At 37.3% G+C, this 16,327-nt stretch overlaps 1 protein-coding gene across 10 annotated transcripts in view; it reads left to right on the plus strand.

The window, feature by feature from the left end:
- The window catches only part of NAP1L4 (nucleosome assembly protein 1 like 4), a 28,159-nt gene extending 12,139 nt beyond the window's left edge, over positions 1–16,020 (plus strand). For 6 of the 10 annotated variants that reach the window (XM_035539156.2, XM_035539152.2, XM_035539155.2 and 3 more), the window contains exons 10-16: positions 2,234–2,373; positions 3,941–4,086; positions 5,601–5,623; positions 6,226–6,345; positions 6,636–6,665; positions 7,941–7,997; positions 14,740–16,020. In XM_035539156.2, coding sequence (XP_035395049.1) covers positions 2,234–2,373; positions 3,941–4,086; positions 5,601–5,623; positions 6,226–6,345; positions 6,636–6,665; positions 7,941–7,997; positions 14,740–14,778 — 555 coding nt within the window. In that variant the 3' untranslated portion in view covers positions 14,779–16,020. Of the gene's footprint in view, positions 1–2,233; positions 2,374–3,940; positions 4,087–5,600; positions 5,624–6,225; positions 6,346–6,635; positions 6,666–7,919; positions 7,998–8,141; positions 8,195–9,140; positions 9,179–14,739 lie in introns of those variants that run through there. The other 4 variants (XR_004777511.1, XM_035539150.2, XR_004777514.1 and 1 more) reach the window with 4 other exon arrangements.
- The last annotated feature ends 307 nt before the right edge of the window (positions 16,021–16,327 follow it).

Below are 16,327 nucleotides of genomic sequence, written 5' to 3' on the forward strand. Positions count from 1 at the left end.
TGAAAGTTATTGCAGCAGTGATAGCCTTGTAATGCAAAAAGTTCAAATCACTGGTGTAACAAAAACACTAATTCTGCTGGGGAATAAGTTTTGCAACTAAAATAAGCATAATAGATCAGTGGTAAAACAGAAAATTCCTAACAACTGCAGTTACTGTCCTTCAGAACTAGATTTACCTGGTTACAGTAATGATGCTTCCAAAGTGCTGTTTGCTATAGCCTGTATATAAACTTATCTGCATAAAGTTAAGCAATTTCTTCTCTTATTTGCTTTTATTTATAATCAATGAATAAGCTTACATGTGCTTACATAAATGTAATTTATAAGATATCTATCAATTTGGACATCAGGATCCCTTGCTAGCACATTCACACCTGGATGATGAGTATGGATGTGAGTTAAGTAGCTTGAAATAAGGACATTTATTTATTTGAACTTCATAAGAGTATCTTCTAATCCATAAGAAAACTGTAGAAATTCATACTACATAGCTAATCTGATATCAAAAGCAAAGACCCTCAAGGCTACTGGAGAGGTTATTACAGCTCTTCAAATAGGCCTTGAAACTTTTGTCTCATAATTAGCAGATTTAAAAAGTAATACTGAAATGCTCTCTTTGCAGATAAGTTTGTATTGCAAGTCCTTGGGATGCTGCCTGCTAAGTAATGCCAATGGTTACTTACCCTGGTGATGTTTTGTGGGATTATTTGGGTATGAGAGTGTTAGTCACTGGTGGTGGATAAGCTAAGTTTGACTCTTCCCCTGAGCATGTGTGCCAGAGAGGGATTTGTCCTAGCTGAAGAATACCTCCAAACCATGCTGGATGTCTTGAATTTCTTTTAAAATGGAAGTAAAGCTAAAATAGGCTATGGAAAGCCAACACAAATATTTCATCTCACAACTGGTTCCCAGTAGCCTCCTTTCCTTAATCTGCAAGCATGTGAGGTTTTGAAGGCTTCTGCTGCCCCCAAACCAATCTCTCTGTGACTTCTGTCCTTCTAGATTTCTATCATGTGAGGAGATCCATGTGGTCAGAGAAAGCAGATGGTGAGGGAAAACTAAGGGGCCTCTGGGAGATGAGTGAGGGATGTATGTCTTTGACGAACAGACTGCTGTCCCTGGAGATACTTATCTGTCTTCACATGGTAGACTTTCAGAGAGGACAAGAAGGTCTTGGGTTATAAGAGACCATTTTCTGGCCTATGGCTGAAGAGTGCTGGGGATGTAGATTCGCGAGCTCTGCAATGTGCTCTGTAAGGCTACTGAGGCTAGTGATTTTTGCACTTAGCTCATCTGTTTTGCATGTACACGAGATCTAGGTCTTATGGCATGTTGCCAGGGTAGTAAATAAAATATTTTAAGTAATGGGGCATGCTGTGTCTATGCAGTAGTTCTGGTGATGCTGGAGCTTTTGACTTTCAACCCTTCTGTGCTGTAGGAGAACTGACCTGCCTAAGCGGACTTCCCCCTCCTACCTCTGCTTCAAGTAATGAAAGTAATGCTGCTGAAAAAAAAACCACCTCTTATGAACCTTTAGTTCATAGCTGATCCTGAGTGAGAAGTAGGCTTGTATAGCTTTGTGTGATCAGTTTTTGAAAGCTTTACAGATTTGAAAGCTGATGTGTTGTGTATGCAATGGTTCTCCCTAGCTGGAGCTTTTTGTTCTCCACCTAAGTTGCTGAATATCTGCTAACAATTTTCAGGTGCCACATGAGGGGTGGTCATGAACATGTGATCAGAAACACCTGCTTCAGGCTGCAAGCAGCTAAAATATGTAATGTTAGGCTTCAGTTTATGAAGTCAGGGTTCTTTTCCAGGACTTTATATTATTAAATAAACATTCTGGTTCATGGTGGAGTGTACTATTTAAATACAGAGTCCTGAAAAATATATTTTAAATTAAAAATGTTTGGTTTAGACTTGAAATATCATAGCATTAACTGCTCAGAGCCAGGGATAGAGCAGAGCCCAATGGTGTTACTGTGAAGCCAGAGTGACTTTCAGAACAACAGCTGCATCATCCCTGGCCAAGGGATGAAGAATAGGCTTCCATAGAATATGAAACAAAGACTTTTCTCAATTTCCTGATTCTGCTACAGTGAAAGATACGTTTACTGTGAAGTCATTCTTTTTTCCTGTGTTCAGAGTTTGATTAATGGTGATTCTGCTGATTCACTATTTCAAAGATAAAAAATCAGTGTTAACATAAAACTGTAATGGAACTTTCTTCTAGTCTTTCTCATTAGAGTTCCACTTTGGACCCAATGACTACTTTTCTAATACAGTCCTGACAAAAACCTACAAGATGAAGTCAGAGCCAGACAAGACGGATCCCTTTTCATTTGAAGGACCCGAAATAGTTGATTGTGAGGGGTAAGGAAAACTTGAAATTCAAAAAACCTTTTGAAGTACTAGTCGATGTCTTCAAGATGCTGTTTTTTTTTCCTGACTGTGATGATAATGAGTGAAGATAAAGATGTTGCTGACTTAAACTGGGAATGTTTACAAGGATGGTGATCTTAGCCTCAGCATGCAGAAGTGTGTTTGTGTGTGTGTGTGTGTATATATATATATATATATGTGTGTGTACACAAATGTGGAGTGCATTTGTATTCCCGTGCCTTTCAAGTTAAAATAGATCAATGAGGTAACAAGCCTTTAACTTCCAGATAACAGGGTAAATTCGTTTTAATTTATTTCACAGTCCCAATAGTCACTCTGATAGGTAGCTTTAGAGTCTACTGGACTTGTGCCCATCTCAGCAATTTTTATTCCAGCAGTACTTCAGAATCTGGCAGGAAGTGGTCATATGTGTGATCTGTTCTCTCAGCCCAGAACATGTTGGCTGTGTATTTTTTCTGTTAGTCTTGGCTGTGCATCTCTGAATATATTCAGAATGCAGCTTCCTTGTTTTTTCCTTTTTTCCCTTTCTTCCTGTTTTTTTCTGTTTAAAAAGATTTTTTTCCCTGTTTTATTTTTCCTCTCACAAAACTTAACACTGGGGAAATGCCATATACTTGCTCTTTTGAAGGTACACTGACAACCTCAATCTTTTGGCATTTAGTGCTGTGTCAGCTTTTTGAATTGAATGTTTGATTGCATTGAGGCAAAACATCATCTTGTATGTTTAGTGAAACTCACACCTAAGTGAAAGGTTAGTCCATCTTGACGATAACTTCAGTTAAACAAAATGCTATATATACTTTGACACCCTGCTTGGCTCAGATTTTTTCCCCCCTCATATTAGAAGAGAACTGTCTGTGTTTACCACTTACTCTTTGCCACATGCAGTTTGGGATAAAACTGTAGGTACATGGAGAATGACTCTTAATTGAGGTAATGTGCCAGTTTGCACAGTAGCAGAAAGGATCCAAGAAGTTTGTTAATTCCAGCTTGATATATCTTACTGCCAAGTCAATCTGAGCACTGTTCTTTGGAGAGCTAGTGTGCCTCTCCCTGGCCGCTCTTTTTGGTGTGCTTTTCAGGGTAACTGGACACTGCCTTGGCCTGCAGTGAGGGTAAACTGTGTATTGTTTTCCACTGGCCTGGCTGTCAGAAGAATTGTTCTTAACTGTTGAGGTGTTGTGGATTAGCTTAATCACATCCTCAGTTACAAAACTCTAGTAATTGGGCCAAAGAGGTGTTAAAGCATGGGTGGGGTGGGGGCAGTGATAATGCTGAGAAGATGGCCTATTTAGGTTTTCCGTTAAGGGAAGTATTTGGTTACTTGGTATATCCAACATATATGTAGTACATAGTCTCTAGCAGTATGATGCATCCTAAATATCTTGTCAAGTAGATTAAGATGCCAGTGTGTGTAAAAGTAGCTTTAACTAGACAACTGGAAACCATCCTTACATTGTTTGTTGCTTCAGCACTCAGCTCTTTATTTCCATTGATGTGTTGCATTAAAATGCTGTTTCCTACGTGTTGTCTTTAGGTGTACTATTGACTGGAAGAAAGGAAAAAATGTTACGGTTAAAACAATCAAGAAAAAACAGAAACACAAGGGTCGAGGCACAGTTCGGACGATTACTAAACAAGTACCTAACGATTCTTTTTTTAACTTCTTCAACCCAATAAAGGGTAAGCTTGGAAACTGAGAATGTAGGATTCTTAAAATGCAGTGTTTTATATGTAAATACAGCTTAAGTCTATAAACTGTATTTACTGCATTGTATATTTAGACTTCTTACTGGAGGAAGGTGGCAAGCTGCAGCCCATCAAAGCAGATCACTTTGGTTTGGGGTTATTCTGTGGAATTTGGCAATTAGGTGTGCTGTGTAAACAGTATTCCTTGTATGTGGAGTCTCTTGTAGAATCTCCTAAAGAAGTTGACTTGTTTTACCACAGGATGGCTCCATGCATCAATTTGAGGTTTTTAACATGTGAAGGACTCCTCCAGTTCTGGTCAAAGTTCCAGAGTGTTGGTTTCATTTAAACATTTGTGTTGAGCGTTGGAACTTTCTACAGTTTCTTCTGTGATTCATTAGTGATCTGTGATGCTCCATATACCTTCTTAATTTTCCTGGTTTATCTAATGCTAGCTGTGTACTTACATACTTAGAGCAATTTAAGTGTATTCCGAAGAACATTATATTTTTGATACATCTCCCATTGTACTCTTTTTCAAATATAGATGAAAGAAGCTGTTTACTTTGGACTTGAGATGTACTAAACAAAAGTGACATTAGGTCTTGATTTAGTCATAGGCTTTTATGCCCCTTGTAATCATATCGCAAATCCCTGTTTGCACAGGAATGAAACAAGTGATAAGTAATTCCAAAGTTAACTTGTCTAGTACGAAAATGTCCTTTAACTTAAGCAGTTGTTAGTTTCTCTTATTTTGTTACACATGGAATGTATGTAGATGCTGTTTTGAGAAAGGGATAGTGACTAGTTTGCCTCGTGATGGTTTTATACTGGCTTTTTATGTATGTAAAGGACGAATTCTTGAGGTTGCTGTTTAAGAAGGCTCAAGGCTGCGACATATGCTGGCAGTTAATACTTGCATTTTCAACTTGAGAACAGTCAGAACCAAATCATGTATTTCACAGTAGAATGACAAAACCTATGACACTTGATGAAAGGAGAGAAACTAGGGTTTTTCTGTTTAAAAAAGAAAAGTGACACTGTTCCTTAATTCTGCCAAGCACTTTTGTGACTGCATTTTGATTTAGTCTGTCCTGGATGCAGCACTAGGCCTTTTCTCAAAGTATTTTGTAAACTCCTGATGAAAGATAAATTTACTTGGTAGCATCTGTGTTTGAAGAGAAGGGAGGAAGGTTTATGGTGCTCTAGCAAAATAAAATTACTAATTACAGAATTAATGCAGAAATAAGGTGCGTTGCTATATGAGGCTGCTATATGGCAGCTTTGGTGACTTTATCACAGCACACAGTCTTTGCAGGTACAGTTTCTGTGGGTTTGATTTTAAGATGGATCTGAATTGACTTTAAAAGTTTGAGTTACCTTTTGAAGTCCTTAATCATCCCAATGCTTCCTGGTATGAGAAGGTTTTTATATTATGTTTCTATATTATGTATTTATATGTCAATATTCAAACTTTACTTGAATTTACTGTCTTTTATTTTTTGCAGTATCTGGTGATGGAGAGTCATTGGTAAGTTTGTTTCTGAAATGGCACAACTGTTCTCTGCTGTTTTTTCTTCATCTCTATGCCAACTATTCAGATTCTTTAATAGTTGTGTGTATCTTAGTTATTTTTGCTGTTGCTGGAGTTGAGCTTTACCTTGATAAACTGAAAGATACTGTTGACATGTCTAAATCCTGTGATGTTTTGCTGTTGCATGTCTTCTTTATAAGATACTTCTATAACTGTCACTGTTGGGGAGAAAGTCATAACTTTTTCTAGTCGCTCAACTGGTAACCCGCTCTTCACAGAAGTCTGAAGCAGTCTGAACACTTCTGCTACGTCAGGTGTCAGGGCCAGCAAAGTCAATGTGAGCTTTATTTTTAATAGAATGCGTTTTTTAACAGGCCAGTAGCCTGTACATAGATGGTAGAAAATTTTTTAAATGGCAGTTTAGCAAATCTGGATTTAGCCTTGCAATATTTCTTTTGTTGTTACAAAATTAAGTACAGGTCACCAGAAGGGTTGATGGTGTGTTTCTCAAACCTGTAACTTTTATTTTTCAATTTAAAAAAAATGTGATGTGCTACAGAGGAGTGAATGAAATTATTTCAAACTGATTTGCTTTACAGGATGAAGATTCTGAGTTTACTTTAGCAGCAGATTTTGAAATTGGTCACTTCTTCCGTGAAAGGATAGTCCCTCGTGCTGTGCTTTATTTCACTGGGGAGGCTATAGAGGATGATGATAATGTATGTATGCCCATCAGCATTTTATTAGTCACCATGTACCTAGAAGCTCTCTCTTACTTTTCTGATTAGACTAGTATGTAGTATTAATTATGTGAGAATAACAAAATCTGAAGAGATTCCTATTACTTGGGAACAGGAAATAGCAGCTCGCAATAAATTGAATCGTTAATGTTCCCTTCTGGAAGGGGCTTAGTTTCCAGTACTGCGTTTCAGTGTTCTAGAACTGTTACTGCAGAGATTTTATGCAAATATTAGCAGAGTTGATAAAACTTCTTGGTCTTGTTTTTCAGTTTGAAGAAGGTGAAGAAGGTGAAGAGGAGGTGAGATGCATACTACATCTTTTGTAGATAACTAATTACCTACTGTATTCCAGTCCTGAAATTGTGTATGGTACTTCTTTCCAAAAGAGTTCAGCATTTCTGAGTTGTAAAATCTGTTACTTGTCTTCAAAAAAAATCATTTCCTGTAAGAGCACTTAACCTAGGGTTCTCCTAGTATTTTGGGAGCTACTTCCTGTCACAAGTCAAAATTAATTAGGCAGAAGCTTTTTTTGAGTGCTGCATGATAAGACCCTTCAGTTTTTTCTAATACCTATTACTTAGGTGGTAATGAAATTTGGTTTTCAGTTTGTAGTTGTCATATGTCTTAAGACTGGTTATTGCCAAATATCAAGCTCAAAAAAGGAGAGAGAGCAACTGTTAGGGTTCAAGGTTCAATTTAGAGTGAAAGTTCTAGTATGCCAAGAGCTCTGGTCCGTTTACTGCAGTGTTATATGAATACAAGCATACCATGAAAGGTTTTGCACAAAACCACTAAATGATACCGCACTTAAATAAACTAATATCCTTGACAGGTAATTACACTTTTATTTTACTATGTTTGCTGTGGTGTTCTTGCTGATTGGTTAAAGGTACATACCTGACTGTCATCAAGCTCACCAGAGTAGAGTGCATTAGAAGTTACTGAGCTGGTGGTCTGATAGGAGCTGGCAGCTTTCAGACTGCAGTTGCTTTTCTCTTTGCAAGTTGTAATACAGACTTTTGGGCCTAGGCTATTGAGGACTAAACATTTATATTCTTAAGCTGGCTCGTGATAGAAATGTACATATATTTTTAATCTGTACACAGTGCCAGATGTTACTACTTGGATATAGGCATGCATACAACAGTGCAAAAATACTGCTAAATCCTGTAGAGGAATACCTAATCTGTCCACAGTAGTCCAAATAGTCTCTGGGAGGAGGTGAAAAAGAACAAAGTTAGACACAGATACTGCTTACCAGAACTGCAAAATTCCAAATAATGCATCAGGTAGAACTTCAAAAATCGCTAGCAGACTGCAGCGACTATGTAGGAAAGTTTCCTTAAGTCATGCTGAATCTTATAAATCTTGTGTTTTAAATCTTCTTTTAAAGATTTTGCTTTAAGATCTAGAAGATGCTGAATTCTTTTAATCAAGCCAAAGTAGTTTTAATGTTGACTGCTGAAACACTGGAATACAGTGGTAATACTTGCTATTTTGTTTTTTCTCCATTGCAAAAAGTTGCACTTTTAACCTGTTTTAATTTCTGTTAGTTTATCTCTATTTTGTCATAGGAGTTGGAGGGGGAAGAGGAGGGAGAAGAGGAGGAAGATGCAGAGAGTGATGCTAAGGTAAGGATGTTAGTATGTTTGTGTGTAGTACACACTATAACCCTGAGTAATGTAATTAAGGTTATGGCAGTTTGAAAATATTAACAAATTGTTTTTAAAAAAAAAAAGCTTACCTCCTGACTGCAGTGTTTTTGTCTTCCTCAGTACTCAAATTGCTCTTAAAAGAGAAATTTAAGTTTGGATAAATATAAATTAAGGTAATTTCTTAACTTTCTGCATTTTACCTCTTAGCGACACCTCTGTGTAATAAGTATATCTCTCTTCCTTTAGAAAGGTCTTATTTCAAATATTTTTCTGTGGTTGGACTTCAACTTGGAATTAGTCTGACAAGTCTCAACTAGTTTTCATTTATTTACTTTCTTTGTTAGAATTGTTCTTTTTGGTTGTTATAATGGCTGCAGGTTGGACTCCACATGTCCGTGCTCAGCTAGGATTCAAAAAGTTAGTCCCCACCTTTTGACTTTTAAAACAGGTCACACAAAGTTTAAAACTCAGCCTAAGGCCTAGTGCTCCTTCTGATAGGTATTTTTCAATCCTTCAGTTATATTAAAGTTAATACTTATATTTAGTGAAGCCACGACAATGATAACAAAGACTTGTACTTATTTAGTTCTTAAAACATCAACTTTTAATCTTTTCTAAAGGCACAGATGAAAAAGTGAAAGGTATGCAAAACTACTTGATCTGTGGATGAAAGTCTTACAGCAGCTTAACGTGTCACTTTTCTGACTTATGTAGTTAATATACATTGTATTGTTAGTACATGTTTTTTGTCTCCATATCAAGATTTGAGCTTACTTTTCTGTATTGAGAACTGCTGTAAAGAAAGTCTGTCTTGAGGAAAGATTGATCAAACAGGATTCGTATGACAGAAATGAATGTTCTTACTCTGTTCTGAAGGATCAAAATGCAGTAGTGTACCTGTAATGGGAAAAGGTGGGACAGCTGAGAAACAATGTTAGTTCTGAGTCAAAGTACATTCATGCTAAGTAAGATCCTTTTAATGGCAGAAGTGTGAAATCTGTTATTCTTTAGAAAGAACTTCTAGTACCTTGGAAGGTTATAGCTGTTGCCTCCTGTATTATTTTGTACATTTCACTTTTCATTCATGCTGACAGTTCCTTTCAATTTTTTCCCATTTAGGTGTAATTTAAGTCTGTTTATCATTCATACATTTCTAGGTAAGGTGGAATTCCATTCATACCTAACTTCCAAGAAGTCCCATTGTAGCCATGCAATGTAGTTTGTTTGCTAGTCTTTTGATTTTTATTTTCCTTGTATGGGGAAAAGAAAATGGGGAATGGGGACTTCAGGGTTTAGTTTTTATTAGTAGCTCAGAAAAAGAAATGCATACAGAGATGGATGCCTTTAAATCATATAATGAAAGTAGATTTTTCAGAATGACCTCTTTGCCTTCCTGGCACAACTTCTGCTTTGCTTTTGTAGCAGTCAAGCTATTTTCTGTACACATGATAAAAGATACTGAGACTTGTCAGACTTCATTTTTCCTTGTTTGTGATTTGATGTTGCACATCTTTACTGTTTCTAGCATACTTGCAAATCCCTAAATATCTGCTCTGCTCTCCTTGAGAACTCTTGTAAGTCATTGACTTACTTGGTATGTCCTTTCGAACATTCATTCTTACACTGCCTGACAAGTTCAGTCGGTCACTCTGAAGAGGCCTTTTCTTTAGCACTCATGCTTCTGAGTAGGATTTGTTCTCCTGCTCATTTTTCTCCTTTCCTTTAAAAGGAAAGGAAGTCCTTCTATTGTATACTCTCACCTTTCTTTCCATGCTTCACAGAGAACACTGCCTGCAACAAGCTCCATGCTTCTTTTCCTGTATTTTAGGCTTCTATGTTTTTTCTTTATTACTTATGTGAAGCTATATTCTTTTTAGTTCTTTTCTTCCCCTCATAAGTATTGCTCTTCTTTGTTCAATTCACTTAAGCTGTGTTTATTTCCAATCTGATGTGCTTTGAAAAGCCAACCACCCTGTCTCAACGTACTTGCACTGTTTATTCACGTGCTGTAGTAGAACATTCATTTGTCATGACAGCTTATATGTCATGCTGCTGCAGTCTTACACAACTGTCTTCCCTTACTACAATTAAAAATCGTTAGCCACTGTCTTCAGTTTTTCAAGTAAACTTGGAATTCTGGTTTTGCCTTTTAAAGGTCATGCCCCCTAATTCTGTCTTCGATTGCTGCATCTGTTCACTGGATCTGTCTCTCCCCATCCACTGCCCTTCTTTGCCTTTCAGTTTCCCCCTTCTCTTTTGTTATATCTAGAATAGTTTTCCTTTTCGTGTACGCAAAAATAATGGTCCTTTTACTCTGTTTCATATCCAGTTTTGTCTCTTCAGTCACTTCCATGTTACCTCCTCCTTTATTGTTGTACTTCATTTGCTTGATAAATGTCAACACTTTTCTCTTTGCTTTGTCACCTCTTCCTCCTTCCTCCCTCGCACTCCTGACAGATTTAAGTACATTTGAGTTGTTCAGTTAGAACCAGGTCAGTATCATTATACAAAGGACATAATGCTGTGCTATGTGTAAGTTGTGGCTTTGGAAGACTGAGCAGTCATGATTGAAAGTAGCTTCAGAAGATGTCAAGATAATGTAGCTTATTTTGACAAGTATATTTTTCTGTGCTTGCATGCCCTGTTGTTTAACTGCCTTTTTCACGTTACTGATATTATGCTTGAATAGAGAATTAGTTGACTGGGTAATGCAGAACACCAGTTTCAATTATGAGCTAAAAATCTGCTGTTAGAGAGACTACTCCTGCTTCAGGGTGCTTAGTATGTCTTTTAAGTAACAGTGGCTGAAGGGCTTGTTAGCAGTGAATTTATTTTCAGAACCTTTTGTAGGGTTTTCTCTGTGGAGGAAGCAGTTCAGACCTCATGCTTGCTTAGCTCCAGTTAGCTGTGAATTTATTTCCCGCGTCTGTTTGATCTCCTTGCTTTTTTTCCTCAAGAACATATGTTAGAAAAGGAACAAAGATAAGCTTTATCTCTGACTCCTAACTGCAGTTTATTTCATGCTAAAAACACTTGAAATATTGAAAGGCTTTCTTCCTTGTGTGCTGGAAAGGCATTGGCTTTAGTGCCTACTGACTGCATTGATCCCACTGTTGTTGGCAGCCAAGTGTGTTTGGGAGTCAGAGATCTCGATGGGCTGCTTGTGCCTGCACGGCTGCTTTAGCAGATGGAATGCTTGTGTAACAGAAGCTTCCCAAAGTGATCTGTAGAAGTAAGGAGGTGAAGGCTTGATTTTTCTTTTATTCGGCTAGGAATATATCCTGCCTAATCTGTTTAAACAGTGAAGATTAAAAGGAATTCAGTGTCTCTCTTTTTAATAATAACTTTACGCAAAAAAAAAGATCTGGCTTGAAAGGTAAATGGCGTGGGTACTTTGGATGTATACCCCCATTCTCTAGGACACCAAATTAATTGGATGGGTGGAAGGGAAGCAGTGGGCTGTGTGTATGAAAGCTATGGAAGCAGTTTGTGGAGAGAGATTCATACTACTTCAGACCTGCTTTTCTTTTCCATTTTAGCCCTCTCATCCTGCAAATTTTAGGTGAAACTTCCTCATAAAATTCAATGCATGTCCTCTGTCCATAAGCAGCTGATACAGTTCAGCTGATCTGGTTGCTGATGTCTGAAGAAGTGGTCTGTATATAGGCTAATTAGCTGAAGCTTCTTGCATTTATCTCCTGGGTAATCAAATCCCAGAAGAAAAATGTTGAGGTCCATTGTAGCAGGAGTATTAATTTATTTTTTCTGTTTCAAACAAGTGGTGCTATAAACAAGAAGCAGTGACACACAAGCTTTACATATAGATACTTGTTAATTAAGGAGTTAAAAATTAATAAGCTTAAGACTAAGTGGGAGTCTCACTTAGCTTGTGTATCTTGATTGGAACAGTTTCTCAAGCTAGAATCAAGGCCTCAGAGCAGTTTAAACCGCTGCTTGCATAGCATAAGTAAATGTTCTGAAATAATTGCCTTAAAGACATTAAAGTAAAAAGTTCTGCCACAGTTCACGTGAATTTAAGTCATTGCTCAGGACTTGTATAGAGTTTCTTCAAGACAACAAGAATTCTTATTTGGCTCTGTAGCAATGATGGTGAATCTCAGCTTGTTTACTGATACATTTATTTTAAAATGAGATAAAATTCCTCCTCATCTTTGCTAGTTCTAGTCTTTCGTTTTTGGTCTTCGTTGCCTTGCTGACACACTTCACCAACATTTTTAAGATACCTTTGAAAGTTAATTTAGGAAAATGTAGCGTGAATGGAAATCTTGCTACTGTGGAAGAAATAGAGCAGGGTCTGTTCAAAGCTGCTAAATGAATTTTGGTAGTGGTTGTCTGTCCAAATGTCACCAGCAATCTGGGCAGCATGGGAAGAGCAAGCTCAAACTAACAGCTGTGCCTGAGGGAGTATGGATGTAGTATCTCAATCACTTACAACCTAGGGCCTGGATCTTTCAGGAGCTGTTACAGGCCAAAAATTAAATTTCAGCTTTCACATGTCTGATGGGGAAGCAGTAACTTTTAAAGAAAAGCGTAGTCATCGACCTGTGCTGTTGCATCTCACTGTCTAATCCTGAGGTGTGAGGCTGACAGGTAAATGCAGGCAACATGGAACTCATGCTGGCTGGCTCAGTGGGAGTAGTGCTGTGCTACTGCAGTAGGGGAAGCAAAATGATTATGTTGGAAACTTGATCTGAGATACTACTTTGTTACTTATGCCCAGTTTAAACAGTTGATATCTATTGTCAAGATAGATATGCCCTCAACTATAAGCCAAAAGTAGTATAAAATACTGACATTTTTTTCTTGAAAGTTTCCAACAACTGACTTGTACCTGACAGCCTCTTAAACTGTATATTTTTTTTTTGTATGAGAGCTGTAGTCAACACTGAAAGATCCTTAAAAAGGAACTTTGTAGGTCCTGTGATGCAGGTTTTAATGCTTACACAGAAATAAAGACAAGTATGAAGAAGAGATGAAATTTATTAGCAAATATAAGGGTTTTAGTTGGCCATTAAAATTTGGCCAAAATGGTTGCAATGGTCAACCTAAATGAGTCTGACTTCCTATTACAGGTGAGTAGGGAGGGAGGGAGATGAAAAGCTTTTGAAGTAGTTTGTAAATAATTGGTTTGTTACTTGATTACAGCTCTTAGCCACAGGCTGTGTGGTGCTATGCACTACTCTATTGCCACATTCAAATACAAAGTAGCTGTAAGAAAAAGGCATTTCTAAATAACTTCTTGATTAAAAAATGCTGGGTGTTTGTTGCCTGCCTCTAGTGGAAATGAGTAGCATGCAACAATTAGCAGTGGCAGTCAGATTTTTTTGAGAAAGAATACCTTTGTGCAAACATTTCTTCTTGAAAAGAAGGATATTCATGCTGCATTCAGTGCTGGATCAGTGCAAACGAGTTCATGTTTTTTGGGAACTCAGGCAGATGAGAAAGTACAGAGTTGAAGTTAGCCAGATGCACCGGGGGAGGAAAATCACAAGGAAGGATTCTGGAACATTTCTAGCATATCTGTGCAAAAGAGACAAAATTAGGCTGCAATCTAGACTTCCAGTGGGAATGATAGTGACCTCTAGCCCTATACAGTTTAGGTGGTGAAGGGAATAATTGTCTGGGTTTAGAACAGCTTTTTCAGGGCAAACCTTTTGATAAAGTATCTTAGTTGCATCTCTTACTCCTCTTCTACAAGCACAGTGCTTAAGTTGTCTTAGCTTTTGGTCGCTTTATGCATGATGAACTCTAGCATGTCTGCTTCTTTTGCAACATTCCTCCTTAGGATGGTTACCCAGAAACAACTTACTTTGCAGTTGGTGGCACTCAAGTTGTCATATTTTATAGTTTTATTTTTCTTTACTAGAATTCAGCAGGTTTCTGTGGCTTAGATTTTGTTTATAATAAACTATAATAAGAACAGTAAAGGGAGAAGTGAACAGGAAATACAATGAGTAAATTCTTCTGCTTTCTAAGGACGCTGTTTTACAACAGCAAAAACCAAGCAAGATGTACAGTGTAAAACCTGAAGTTCTTAGCTGTTGGAGTACTTGTTCTTTCCCAAATACACTTCCTTTTGCCAGAGGGGAAATAGTTTTACTCCCTAATGAAGGTGTTTCTGCTTTTGCATACTCAGATTAACATATGGACTTCTTGCCCAGTGTTAAACTATTGAATAGTTGCATACTGGTGATGCAGAACCTACACCAAATCAACACACTAATTACATTTTTATTGCCTTTGCAGAAAGAGCAAGTAAAAACTCAATCATGCTGCAAAAATAAGCAGCCTGACTTCACTGCCTTCATCCCTCCTCCAAGTTGGTGAGGAGGTGGCAGTTTATTGTTAGACGGTTTAATATGAACTGAAAGTCAAACTGAGCCTTTGGATGGGGGAGTAGAAAATCACTTGCTTTCTGGTTTGTTTGAACCTCAGCCTACTGGATGGAGTTTAGAGAATGCAAATACAGATTAAAAAATAGTATGAGGTACCAAGCAGTTGGAAGGAATTAAAAAAAAAAAAAAGCGCTGCTGCTGAGGCCTTTATGATCTAACCCAAGTTTACACGTAGCTTGCCTTTATATGTTCTCTAGCTAGCTTAAAACTGCATAGACAATTTATTTTATTCATTGAAGTATTTTATTTATTGTATGCCGTTTTGATTTTTAACTGTTTTTTTTCTTTTTCCATTTACACAGAAAGATTCCAGCCAACCTGCTGAATGCAAACAACAGTAATAAGGAAATACCACTTCAAAGTGATATTTGAACAACTTGTAACAAATATTTGGATACCTGGCCTGCAGTTCAGGATACTTCATCGCTGCAGCACAATCTTATTAACAATGCTTAAAATTAATTTGTTTTAAGATGCATGATTTTCACTAACTTTTCTTTTATTGCTTAACATGTACAGTGGCAACTTCAATGCATTTGGGAAATAAGAGGTTTAAATAAAGCACACTCTACAGCCGTTGGTACACTGTAGCTAAGTATGTCAGTAGGCCTTTAGAGCCTTTTGCCCTATGTATAGGGGAATAGTCCAGACTACCAAGCAAAGATTATCCATTTTCTTGTTAAAACCTTGAAAATTGTGGAATAGCAATGTGCTGAGAAGCTAAAGTAAATGGATTACATGTATGGTAGCTGAAACGGATAGAGCAATATGAACTCTTTGCTAGTTCCCTCCCCCCCTTTTTTTAATGTTTCTTGCAACCTACAAATTGAACTAGTGCTTGAGCAGCTTTAAATGTCATATTTATTATCTCAGTAAAACCAATTGAAGTAATTTTACTTCATTGAAGGGGGTGTCATATTTGAGACTTAGTTGTTCATCTTACTATTTATTTATTCATGTTTGTAAGTACTTTGACAGAATTAGTGCTTTTTAATAGTTTTTAATATACTTGAAAATATTCTTCCTGTTTTGCATAAAATATGGGTACTTGTACAACAAATGATTTGAATTGGTCTCAATGTAGTAGTCTAGACAGAAGAAACGAACTCTTATCAAAATGACAACTCTTCTGGATGAAGATCAAAATGTAAAGGCCAAACTTGCTGTCAATGGAAGTGGGTTGCAGCCAAAGAACCAGAAAATTTCCAGTAGTCTTATTGCTTAGTGTCCAGCATGGAAGGACCTTTCACTATGAACACGGAAGTTTAACAAAATTCAGTTCAATAAATCTGAAGTTTTGGTGTCTTACTTGCAACACTGAAATTATTCCATTCCACAATTTGTTTTCTTAAAGCTCTGAAGTCTTCAAAACTACCTTTTGTTGTTGTGCGGCACGTCAGGTACATGTTTCTAGTTTCAGCATCCATTGCCAACCTCTGGCAGCAGTTGAATAGCAGCTGTATCAACACTGTGACCAGGCATGTAGAGTGCTCCAGCCTTACCTTACACATTTGTAACTTAATACAGTGTTTTCAATTTGTACAGAATAGATAGAATATTCTATTAAAGTTGTGAAACATGAATGTTGGTGCCTGTCTGGTCCGTAATGCTTCCTAGGTTAAATGAAAATCCCTTTGACATTCTGTAGTTGACTCTGAAGTCTGCAATGAGGGGCATGCCACCTCTTAATACAGCTCTTGAATGAGCATAGGGCTAGCTTCCTTTGTTGTCAAGAGCTGAAGAAAAGTAGCCCTTGTGAAAACTGCATTAAAAAGAGTTTTTCAATATAATTCAGAACAAACTAGCTTGAGTTACAAGCAACGTTTCCTCAACTTCTAAGCATCTGGATTGTCATGTGGGATTTGGGGGCACCAATATCACTAAAGATTC

The sequence above is a fragment of the Cygnus atratus genome, chromosome 5 (assembly GCF_013377495.2).
Source record: "Cygnus atratus isolate AKBS03 ecotype Queensland, Australia chromosome 5, CAtr_DNAZoo_HiC_assembly, whole genome shotgun sequence".
NCBI lineage: Eukaryota > Metazoa > Chordata > Aves > Anseriformes > Anatidae > Cygnus > Cygnus atratus.